The following is a 12,494-nucleotide window of genomic DNA, read 5'->3' on the forward strand; positions in this document are numbered from 1 at the left end:
CTCACTAAACTGGCTATTCTAATGTATGGACTGCAGTTAGCCACTGTACTTCAGCATTTCAGCTTCTGAAACTGAGTTTGTTTCCTTTCTCAAAATTGGAAAGGGCTGTGTTCATTCAAATGAATGAATGCCTAAAGCTTTTCTTTAAGTGCTTATGGAATCTCTGTCATTACACTATAGAGGTGATGACTCTACAGTACTTTCAGAAGTTGATTATTGTACATGTGAGGTACAGAAAGCACTGATGTGTGCTCATTTAAATAAATCTGGAAATTGACTGTAGAAGAGGACCATGTACTTGCAACTAACTTTTTTTTACAAAACTCTGTTATTTCAAGAGGAACATTATTCCTATAGGACAGAGACTTGGAATACTATTCAAACTTGATACAGTGTGGAAAAAGTAGCAGGCTGAAAATGAGAACTGTTAAATTGTTTGCTAATTTGCATGTCGTGTTTTAATGTTGCTAGAGTATAGTATTTAAATATCTTTTAAAAATTATGCTACTAGCATTAATATGTTAACTTAAGGTACCAAATGCCTCAGTTGTGTCTGAGGCTTAACATCTGTAGTGTTTGTTATAGATGTCATTGCCAATGATTTTAGTGGTATCATACTTTATTTTAAAGCAATTTGTACAGTAGGTTGTTCATGTCTGGAATACGGAATGCTACTATAGTAACTCTGAACAAGTTAGGAAGTATATTAATATGTTGGAATGTGTTTGCTGCAAGAGGCTGTGTTGAGAGACTGCAAATAATCACCATTGTGCTGTGGATGCTGTGCACAGAAGATGTTTTCTATTGCTATATGGGCTACCATTGCTTTGGACTAATTAAAGCAGGGCAAGTTAAACTGTGTAGTAATGTTTCCTGCAGTGACATACTCACCCTAGTTTGTTTGGTTGCATATTTATTTTGTATCAGCAATTTGATCTTCAGTTTTAGGGATATTTGCTGGAAGAAGCCATCTTTGTGCCTAACAGGAGTGTATTATGCTGTTGTGATATTTTTGGGAATGTCCCCTAAATGAGAATAACATGGTAGCACTACAGTAGATATATGAGTGTACAAAGTTTGAGGCAGGTAAAATGATCAGTGATTTGTGTATTTGTCTAGTGAAAACACATCTGACAGTGTGGTTTTAGAGTTCCTTCTTTTGTGTTTATGAAAGATTAATATCAAGAAGGAATAGACATGGAGTTTTAGGCTTTAAGCTGAAAATTGTCATCGCTCTGCAACTCGAATTTTCTTTTCCTATAAAGCAAAGCAAGTGCAGATGGTGTTAATTCAGAACTTAAAGTGCTGAATGAGAAGCATTTTCAAAGCAGGCAGATATATCCAAGTGTATGTGCAGTGCGTAAAGTTGGTTTACAATCAACTGAAGACAAATAAGGTGTACTAAGACTCATATTTATCAATATATTTAAATGCTGACCTGATTTTAGAAAAAAAGTCGAGTCATTAACAAACTTTGCTACTCATTACACAGTTATTTAAAAGAAAGCTCTAAGTATTTATTAAAAAGAAATAGGATACTATGATAGTAGGTGAAATTCAGTGTTGAAGCATCATCCTTGACTGATGAATCAAGATGTTACTCAATAGACAGATGATCTCAGCTGTTCAAGTTACTGCTGTTTTAGTAGCTGCCACTGATTTCGTTGTTTATGGTGTATCATTCTGGGACATCACACCCAGTTCTAGGTTGTGGGGGTGGGGGAAAAAAAGGTTAATGTTCTAACAGTACTGTTCTCACATGCATGCTGTGACCTTACGTTCTGTTTCAACATCTCTGTGTTCATGGATCTTATTTTTTCTCACTGAAGAATGTATAGAATAAGATGATTTAATTTTGAGATTATGTAGTAAAGCTGGAGGTGTAAGCTACTCCTTCCTATGAGTAGGTATTTTCACGTGAGCTACTTCTAGAAACTAGACACAAGACCACCCGTTTTGATCTGTCATGGCAATTTGATGTTTCAAGGATGTACTGATCATGCTTCTGTAAAGGAAGAATGAAAGAAAGAAGGCAGTAATTTTTGTGTGGCACTTGTTAACATCAAATATCTTAATAATTTGCAGGTTGCTTTTACCAAAACTTTTGTTCAGCATTATGCTTTTATTATGAAAACGCTGAAGAAAAGCCACGAGTCAGACACAATGTCAAACAGAATTGTGCATATCAGTGTTCAGTTGTTCAGCAATGAAGAGCTAGCACGCCAAGTAACAGAAGAATGTCAGCTGCTGGATATTATGGTCACAGTTCTGTTATATATGATGGAAAGCTGCCTTATTAAAAGCGAATTGCAAGGTAGGCTTTGATCACTGAATCTGTGTTTGCGTGCTGTAGGGTAGCTTAATTAATGGGAACTATATGAGGTTCAAATGTTTAAGAAGTTCACAAGAGAAATTGCATTGTTTGGTCTTTTTGTGCATCTTTGCAGTATTCATAAAAGGTGTGCCTCTGAATTTGATGTACCCATCTGTTATCATGTGTCACTTGAGTATCACCACTTCATCCACTAGGACATGAACTGCCAGTTTTGTTTCATAAGAAAGCTTTCTTATGAAATTAAGTTTACCACACCTTTCTTGAGGAAAACAAAACAGGCTTGCTGTCAAGTGGCTATTGACAGGTGAGCACAGAGGGGAGAAGAATTTGCACACCTTTTTGCGTGCATCTTATGACAAAAGCCAGGGATGCTGGAGATCAAATTTCTTTACTTGGCCAGGCTTTGTGATTTCAGGAAGACTTTAAACTATGTTAAATGCTCCCAAGAAAACAAGGTATCTTCACCTCAGTGGCATGAGAATCTGTGAATATTAGAAGTTTTGATGCAGTACAGTTCAAATGACGCTTCAGAGATTGTGAACTTGTTCAATCTGAGTATATCTCCTACTGAAGTGGCATCTGTGTTGATGAGTCCATGATAAAACAACTATTGTAAATATTCTTTTTTTTGCAGTTTGTAGGTTGTAACTGCAAGAGTACAATAAAACCAAGTTGCTGTTTTTTAATTATTCTGTAACTTCTGTAAGTAAAACATCAACTTAGAAAATGGTTGTTATTTCCTCTTTTTTAGTCCCTCTCTTTTTTTCTTTTTTAAATCTAGATGAAGAAAATAGTTTACATGTTGTGGTGAATTGTGGTGAAGCACTACTGAAGAATAATACATACTGGCCCCTTGTTAGTGATTTTATAAACATACTTTCACACCAAAGTGTGGCAAAGAAGTTTTTGGAAGATCATGGTCTTTTGGTAACGTGGATGAATTTTGTATCATTCTTTCAAGGTATGTGCTTTGGTGTTAATACTTAAAGTCAGTTTTAATACAAGGATAGCTTAATATTCACAGTAGCAAAATCCTTATACTGCTGTATGTAAATATTTCCCTAGTATTCTCAAACTGCATTTCCAGAGGGTAACAGTATGTTCTGAAGAACACAGGTAGATTAGAAAAAGATCTAATTGATATTTATTTTGTGTGAACTGGTTAAAAATCAATTGCATCATAGCTGAGAGAGATTCACAGTGTTATGATTCTTAGATTGCAGGTATTGTAAATTGTAGCTTGTGCCAGAAGCATTTTATTTGATGTAGTTTGGAAGTTAAATATTGAGTAAATGAACTTTGATCTTTTTTCTGCATGTTGCTGTGAAGAAATGTGTGTGTGTGTGTGTATATAAAATAACAGTAGGAATTTTTAAAAATTGATAAATGTTATGTCTAGAAAGAAGCCTAAGTGTTTCCCTCCAAAAGTTCTGGTTGTGTTACTGGCGTTCAAAGTAGAAGGGCTGCTGTCTGTGTTAATGTTCTTTTAAAGGCAAGGGCTGTGGAGCCCAATTGAGAGACTTTGTTCTTTGTAGATCTATTTATGTTTAAATTTCTTTGCATTACACTACAAATACTGTATTGCACTTAGCCCTGGTTAGGTACTTCATTTTATAACTCTGCTTAAATCTTTGAAGGTATGAATTTGAATAAACGAGAATTAAATGAGCATGTGGAGTTTGAATCACAGACCTACTATGCTGCCTTTGCTGCTGAGTTGGAAGCCTGCGCCCAGCCAATGTGGGGTCTTCTGTCACACTGCAAAGTTAGGGTAAGACTAACATTTCTATAATTATTCATGCTGCCTTCATGACTTATTTTGGAGTTCTAAAATCTGAAAGGTCTGTTTTATATATATTTATATATATATTTTTTATATTTGTGTAGTCTCTCTTCTCTCTGTCTTTGCCTACCAAGTGTGTAACACAATGATCGACTTGCATGCTCTGTGCAATGAACACGGAACTCATGCTTGTATCTAATTAGTTGTCTGCAGAACTGTGACTCCAGGTCTGGGATGTAAACTGGTTGTATGTATGGAGTAACTTCTCATCTGATGAAGAACTTGGTAGATGGTCTGAGCCATTTTGTCTTTGTTCAGTGGGAAAGGAGATAAATAAGTCATCCTTAATGGGATAATAATGTAGACTATGTCTGCATATAGACAGTTCATTATGATAGATAGTGGAGTAATTATGTTTTTATGTTGTTTTACTAATAACATGAGGTAAAAATGTTTTAGGTAATGATATATGGGGATATTAAATTATATAAAAATGCAGTTAAAATAAAGAAGTCCATCACTGTATATGAATACATAATATGTGTGTGTGGGAAAAACCTTTTTACTGGGATCTTATGGTTTATTTTTTTAGTTAATTATAAGCTTATTTCAAAGGTAAGTATTTAAGATGTGTGTATAATGATGTTTGTGAGACAGAATACCTGAATTGAATAGTATTTTGACAAAATGTGCATGAGGTTTCTGTGCCTTTTTTAAAGCAGTTTTTATTAGGCAGTTGCAAAAACCTTCCCATGATGTAAATGGTAATTATATATTATGAATATATTAGTATATCTTTTCAACACTGCATTACTTTTTTTTTTTTTTCTTTTGAAAGTACTTCTCTTTACCATAGAGACTGCTGTTAGATTAAAGCCTGTACAATTTATTGTCCCATCTGATTGCATGTCAGATGTTTTCACCCCCATGTTTGAAACCTTTGGTAGTTCTCAGTAAATCTGTGAGAGAACTGGAAGTGTTGGAGTTCAATTATTGTATATGTTTAGTTGGTGGGAAGAGATCTTAGCTTGTGTCTCACGCCTTAAGGAAAGCTGTCTGAGCTTTGTCACCAGAGAGGGTGGAGCAGAAGGATAGTACATGGCTGATGCATTTTCTGATGAGAAAAGGTGGCTGAGCAAGTCAACACTTGCACAGCTTCTGCCTGGCTGAAGCACTCTTGGCTTTTGCATGAGAAGTGTGTTATTGATATCCTGAGACTGTGTGGCAGGTCTGGAGTCTGTATTTAGGGGGAAGAGCAGATTAAAGGAAAAAAAAGACCCCAAGAAATGAGGGGTTTGTAGGTTCCATTGTTGGGAGAGTGGTTCACTTTACCACCTCCCTCCTGCCATGCTTGCATGTCAGTTCTTTGTCCCTGGAGGGCAGCGTACAGTTCTTGTATTGAAGTACGTGGTTTAACCTGAGAAATATTTTAGTATTAGGGCATGATTGTGCAGTTGCATTTTATTACATGATCATGATAAATCTTTTAATTGTTTTTAAAATCTGTGTAGCGTTGTTTTGTCACTACAGTTTGCTAGTACAAGATGTATGTGAAATGAAAGATCTTTCAATAGATAAAACTTACAGGATACAGGAATTCCTTTAGATTGCATGTGAAAACACTTTTTCTAATGTTAACACATTTTTATGTAAAATTAAATGGATAAATTAAACAGTGAGCACTAAGAGCAGCTGATCATTCTGAAAGTGCCTCAGTTCTCACACTTAAAATATTTACCATTTAGGGTAAGAGTGGAACTATCCTAATGCTTACTATCCTAATTCTTCATTTGATGAGGACATACATATCTTGAAATAATCCTTTATTCATGGTGGCCTCTGTGCTGTTCTGAGTTCTGTAGTACAGTGGTTTCTCTTCCTGCAGGAAACACAAGAATACACACGGAATGTTGTTAGATATTGCCTTGAAGCACTTCAGGACTGGTTTGATGCTATAAATTTTGTAGATGAGGTATGTATCAATGGATTTAAATGAAATGCTATATCCTCGTTAAAACTGTAAGGTAGTGCTCTTCTGTGTCTGAACCAAACTGTTATGTTTGTTATTGATTGAAAAAGGGTTTCTTTTCTGAATCTTCATGAAGGAATATACGAGGTTGGTGGAAAGTAAGTCCCTTTAATTAGGACATGCAAGGTAACTGTTCTTAATGGTTGTGAAAAAGATATTTGTAGATGAGGGGGTTTTTTCTTGTTGTTTTTGTAATATATTATGCTAAAATATCTCTTTTTATTTTTAGCCAGCTCCTAACCAGGTTACTTTTCATTTGCCACTGCACCGTTATTTTGCCATGTTTTTAAGTAAGGTAAGCATGCGTTGTCACTTGCACAGAAGATGGAAATTCCCTGTTGAGTGTGATTGTTTGGTACAATGTGTGCTTGTTTCTGTTTCTAGGCTGTCAAGTGCCAAGAACTAGATCTGGATACTATCTTGCCAGATCAGGAGATGCTGATGAAACTAATGATTCATCCACTTCAAATCCAGGTATGTATCCAGACTTCTGTATTTGATGCAGAAGCAGAAATGCACAGTAAAAACTTGTCTGATTGTTTTACCTCCAGTAATTTGAATATGCATAGGTATTTTACAAGGAAGAAAATGATTTCTAGAATACCAGAATAATATAATAAATAGGACATATTGAATAATGAGGATGAATTTTTTTTCCCCTCCTGTTTCCGAAATCAAATGTGTCATTAGTTTCTTAATTAGCAATACAGCTTTGATAAGTATGTTAGTGATAGTCACTGTAGCACTTTCAAAAAGAATAGCAGGAAGGCCAGATTTGAATACAGAAGTTTCTTTGTGAAGTAATTATTAATGGAGTGCAAGTTGAAAAAGGAATCAGCAATCAAAGCATTCAAAATTTTAAACTGAGAATGAATTCAAAGGTGGATGCAGCTTCAGAAATATTTTTATTTATAGGGTTGTGTTTTTATGTAAATAGAAATAAGCAGTACTTTATAATCATTGTTTTAATACCTAACGTTTTAAACATTGATTACTTTAAGTAAGTAGTGCTTCTCAAGATTTAAATAAGTCACTGCTTTGCCTTTGATCAAGTGGGTTGTATGAAATGGATGCTCTTTTGTAAAAGAGTGTGTTTCATAGACTTGCAGTCATTCCTGATGATCTGCTAGTGTGGAATTCAATATCTGTAAAGTCTTTCTTGTTTGTAAATTTGGATTTTATTTTCCCTGAACAGGCAAGCCTTTCTGAAATTCACAGCAACATGTGGGTTAGAAATGGTCTGCAAATTAAAGGACAGGCCATGACTTATGTGCAGTCTCATTTCTGCAATTCAATGATTGATCCTGACATTTACCTGCTGCAAGTAAGTTAAGTTTTTTGAAAAGATAAATAAGTCTGAAAATAAGTCTGAAAATAAGTCTGAAAATAAGTCTGAAAATAAGTCTGAAAATAAGTCTGAAAATAAGTCTGAAAATAAGTCTGAAAATACACAAACTACTGAATAAAATGAATTTGTTCTCTTTCCACAGGTCTGTGCCTCCAGGCTTGACCCAGATTATTTTATTTCATCAGTTTTTGAAAGGTAGGATAGAAAGACAAAAGGCTCTTGCTGAATATTTTGCTAACTGTTGACTAACTTATGCTATGTGAGAGAAAAGATATGTATCTGATGTTGTGGATCAACTTTGCCTAACCAAAGCAAGTAAGGCCCCTGGAGAAAGGGTTACCTCACTTCTTTGTTTTTTTTGTTTTTTTACATGGTTGGCTTTTGATTTACAGTGTAGTAATGAAACTGCGGGTATTTTATTTTGGAGCATCTTCAAGGTGTGAGGGTTTTTTTGGTGGTGATGTGTGGCTTTTTTTTTTTTTTTTCCTTTCTTTCACACATTTATATGCAAGCTTTCAGGTTTTGCTAACTCAAAGTACACAAATAACACTGCAATAGTAGGAGTCACAGAAAGGATACCCACTACTTTTCTGGATGTAGAATAAAATGATTGTTGTTAACTCTAAGCTCTTGGTAAACATAAAGTGTTTTCTTCTGGAGTAAATGTCACATTCTACAAGTAAGAAGGTTCTATATTCCTTCATTACATACATTTTATTTTGTATTATTTTAAAGCAATTTGAACAGTGTCCTGAGTTAATTGTGCATCTAACATTAGTGTTTAATATTGGATAATAATATTTCTGACTTGGTTCTTTGCTGCGTAGATTCAAGGTGGTAGATCTACTAACAATGGCATCACAGCATCAAAATACTGTTCTTGATTCAGAGCACGAAAGATCCATGTTGGAAGGAGCTTTAACATTTCTGGTACTTCTGTTAAGTCTTCGTTTACATTTAGGTAAGAACAACTACTATATGGATACCTGTATGTAAGTAATGTAGCTGTTTGATTTAAAGTCTCCCAATCTTTAGTTGCTGTGATAAAGCTGCTTAGCCAAATAGTAGTGTAGAGTGTTGAACACTTGGTTTCAGTTTCACCACATGCTGAATTTTAATCCCTTACAATCTGGAAATAGACAAAATATGTGGAAATTGAGGTAAAAGAAGTTTTACTGGAAGTGGCTGAGTTGTATTATATGATCATATAAAGATTTGGTATGTTTTTCAGAAAGGCAAACAGTTTTAATTTGAAGTCTTCTCTTCTGGTTGAGGTTGTGTCTGTTTCATAACTTCTTAGCAAGGCTTCTCATGGGCAGTGCTCCTCGTCTTTTGTTGTTTTTTTTTTTAATAACACTGTCTTACTATTTAACATTGCATCAATTTTAAATTGTGCTAATTGCAAAGTTGTGATATTTTCAGGATGTGCTTTGCTGTTTTAATGGCTTTTTTATTTTGTTCTTCTAGGAATGACAGATGATGAGATCCTCAGAGCAGAGATGGTAGCCCAACTCTGTATGAATGACAGGACACACAGTTCACTGTTGGACCTTATATCCTTGGGATATGTTAGCTAATTTGAGGGAATGAAAATTGCAGGTACTGGGAGAATAGTGGGATTTTGGAGCTTGAACAAGGTTTCAGCTTACTTAACTGTAACAATTTGTGTAGAGATGTGTTTGCATGTACATACTGTCAGCAAAAGCATTTGATCCATCTTTTATCTTTCTTAAAAATAAGAAAGGCTTAATAGCTTTAAAAAACTTTCAACACTAAGTGTTGAACAGCTGTTTTGATTTATATTGTTGTTTTAATACTACAAAAGTCAAGTATAAGGTGAAAGGTCTGTTTTCCAATCATATTCTAGAAAGTCTAGTCAGTGTCACCTTTATCTGCTTCTTAGCCTTTGATTATAGCTAACTATATGCCAATGTAAAAAGAGCCCATTCATGTTGCATAGGCTTTACTTTAGATATCAGAACCTTAAAATGCAAGTAATAGGAGTTCTGAATGCTGCTTTGAAATCAGTGAAATGTCTGTGTTCTGGATGAAAGAATCTAACTTCACTGATAGCAAATTCTAGATTTTCCTGTGCAGTGATAACATTCATGTCCCAAAGCAGTTCTGTAACAGTTCATTTGCGTATCATATATAAATTTGCTTTCATCTATGCTAATCTTATTTTTTTAATACAGTTTCCATTTAAGTTCTTTCCATCTGACTTATGCCATGTTCCTAATGTTTCAAATTCCCATTCTTAATTATTTTTTTTAACTGAAATGTGTTTAAAAAAAAAAAAAAGTGATTGTTTTGAGCAGTCAATTCTCACTAAGCAGAAGCTGTTTTATTATAAACGCTACCTGTGATTTGAGATATTGTTAGTAAAGTATTTCTACCAAAAGGAAAAGTTGCCAGTCCAGGATGGAGATTTGTTTGCTATGTGTAAGTATCCCAAGCTATTTGTTCGCATCCATAAATGGTTGCAAACACAAAAATGTAGTTGTATACCCCATAGGTAGCAGTTCTTACTTAATAGTGTGCTTTTGAGTAACTATGCAGATGCAGCAATTGGTATTGCTTAAAAGAATGTCATCTCCTAGCCTGGAGACCTTGGTTCACTCCAGTAATTGTTATTGTTCTATAGCAGCTGAAGCATACAGACCTCTTGTGGTAAGCACAGAGCATTGCTCAAATGTAGCCTTTGGAATGAGTGTCAACATCAATATGGAAGTAAAATGCTATGTCCTACAATTAAATTTACTTTTGCTTTTCTTAACGCAAATGTTACATTCCAGAAAATCCCAATCCTAAAAGTGGTATTATTCCTGGAAGCTTAAGCTTTGAATCAGTCTTATCAGCAGTTGCTGATTTTAAAGCTCCTGTTTTTGAACCGGGAGGTTCCATGCAACAAGGAATGTATACACCTAAAGGTACAGTAATTAATCAGTGTTTTCTTACCATAAATAAATATGAGGTGTTTAACCAGAGGGATTTTGTTTTCTTTTTGTTTTAAACTAACAACAATAAAACAACAATAAAAAGCTCTGTTTTTCATTATTACCTACTGCTTATAATTACTAACATTTCTAAGGACTGTTAATGGATTTTAGCTGTAGGTTTTGTTATAAGTCAAAGTCAGCTTCTAATATTAACCAGGTATTTTTAGATAGCATGGGAAAAATGGAGGACTGAACAGGTATGTCATTTATATTTCAGTTATCTGCACACTTAATCATATATGTGGTTACTGGACATAAGTCAGATTTCTTGCTTAGAATTTAGGACTGTTTACACAGGTGTCAGTTCCAAGACTAGGTCTCCAAATTTGCTCACATTTTGATAATTAAAAATATAATGGTGGAAAATTATTTTTAATATTGCTTTAAATATCTTGATAGTTTACATTTTTCACATTTTTTCCAGTCAATAGTGAGAATCTAGAACAAAGTTCAAGCTAGACCAATTACACAGTATTGTTCTGTAATTCATAAAATGCAAAAATGAGTCGTCTTCCCCTGACCAGCTTGTCATCTAAATTGGATTCAACACAGTGCTGGTATATCAAAGGAGAGGAAGAATTCAGGACACAGTGTTCTGTTACTGTTTCCTGTCACTGAGCAGATAAGCTTCCTAAGAATCTGAAATGCTCCGCATGCTCTGGTTGTACTTCAGCTCAAAGCAAAGCTGATGGTGGATTAGCTTTGTCCTGTGGGGTGTTTGAGTCTGACACTTTGAAACCTTTTGTTTTGTAGGCAATGTTATTGTGTGTGTGTGTAGAGGAGGCTGAGTCAGTGTAGCTATTACTTTAATACAAATTAACAACCAGTGAAGTATATCAAGTTTTTTTTCCCCTTTTCAATAATCAATGCTAGAGATGCTATTCTTAAGTCACTTGTATTTCTGTGCAGAATCTTTCCCCCCACTTTTCTTTATCTTTAAAGCAGTAACAATCTGTTAGAGTTCCTGCAAGGATAAAAACTGGCGTGCTTTTCTTGTGTACAGCCATCTGAATGCTTAAAAATTTTGTAACTCTACGTGTTCTCAAAATGAATGGTGATATTTTGGTTGTTATTAATTGGGGCTTACAGCTTGTCACAATTAAGTCATGTTGAGATCACTTCCACCTTGTTTCCCTGTAATTAGGGGGGAAAAAATCTACTTGGTGATCTGTGGAAGCCCTGTGTTTTCAGTAACTGCTGATTTAGAAGGGCAGGGAAAAAAAAAAAAAAGCAAGTTTGGTCTGTGTTGTAGACCGTAATAGTAAACTTTCTACCCAGGAGGGAAAAAACAAAACTTGGGAAGCAGGCTGTGCTTTGTTTGATCTTCTTTCACACCAAGTAAAAACTATGCCATGTGTTCCCTCTCACTAGCACGAGGATGTCAGCAGAACCTTGAACATTAGTAGAGGTTAACAAGAGTACAGACCATTTGTCTTCCCAGCTGTGGGAAGTTAATCTCAGGATGGGATGAAATTACCTGCTTTTGCCTTTGAAGTATGTTGTAAATGCATATGTTATGTCATGCCTGCTGGTGGAGCTAAACTTCTGTTGTTGTTTTTCCCCTTGTATTTCTTACGTTGACTCTTGAATTCATCTTGCTGTCACAGGAACTTCAAAACAATTTATAAAGGGGAACATTTCTGTTTGCTTTTAGACTGGGAAGTCTAGTTTTGTTTTTAGATTGACTTTCAAGTATGGGGAAAAAAGTTCTATGAGTTTATTAATATTCTGCTCAGACTTGTGATCACTCTGTGCAGCATTTTACTTCAAAGCTACAAAATTAAATGGGGATAATTAAAACTTAATGCCAAAATAACACATATAATAAGTAATAATTATTAATATAGAAAACAGTAAGTATTGTTAGCATGAATTAGAAAAAGATGATGTACTGTGCTGCAAAAATGTTTATATAATGGGAAATTATATACAGCTAATTAAGAAGAAACTCTGGAATAAGCTGCAATGTCTGTAAAGAGAATTGTAACATGTGACTTCTT

General features: G+C 34.8%; 1 protein-coding gene across 5 annotated transcripts in view; it reads left to right on the top strand.

The window, feature by feature from the left end:
• Positions 1-12,494, top strand: part of UBR3 (ubiquitin protein ligase E3 component n-recognin 3) — an 85,362-nt gene that overhangs the window by 24,807 nt on the left and 48,061 nt on the right. For all 5 annotated transcript variants that reach the window (XM_015868467.2, XM_015868468.2, XM_015868469.2 and 2 more), the window contains exons 8-18: positions 2,086-2,314; positions 3,117-3,296; positions 3,973-4,106; positions 6,004-6,090; positions 6,377-6,442; positions 6,532-6,621; positions 7,343-7,471; positions 7,638-7,690; positions 8,323-8,456; positions 8,963-9,048; positions 10,284-10,425. In XM_015868467.2, the coding sequence (XP_015723953.1) occupies positions 2,086-2,314; positions 3,117-3,296; positions 3,973-4,106; positions 6,004-6,090; positions 6,377-6,442; positions 6,532-6,621; positions 7,343-7,471; positions 7,638-7,690; positions 8,323-8,456; positions 8,963-9,048; positions 10,284-10,425 (1,330 nt within the window). The remainder of the gene's footprint in view (positions 1-2,085; positions 2,315-3,116; positions 3,297-3,972; positions 4,107-6,003; positions 6,091-6,376; positions 6,443-6,531; positions 6,622-7,342; positions 7,472-7,637; positions 7,691-8,322; positions 8,457-8,962; positions 9,049-10,283; positions 10,426-12,494) is intronic.

Source organism: Coturnix japonica, chromosome 7, assembly GCF_001577835.2.
Source record: "Coturnix japonica isolate 7356 chromosome 7, Coturnix japonica 2.1, whole genome shotgun sequence".
Taxonomy (NCBI): domain Eukaryota; kingdom Metazoa; phylum Chordata; class Aves; order Galliformes; family Phasianidae; genus Coturnix; species Coturnix japonica.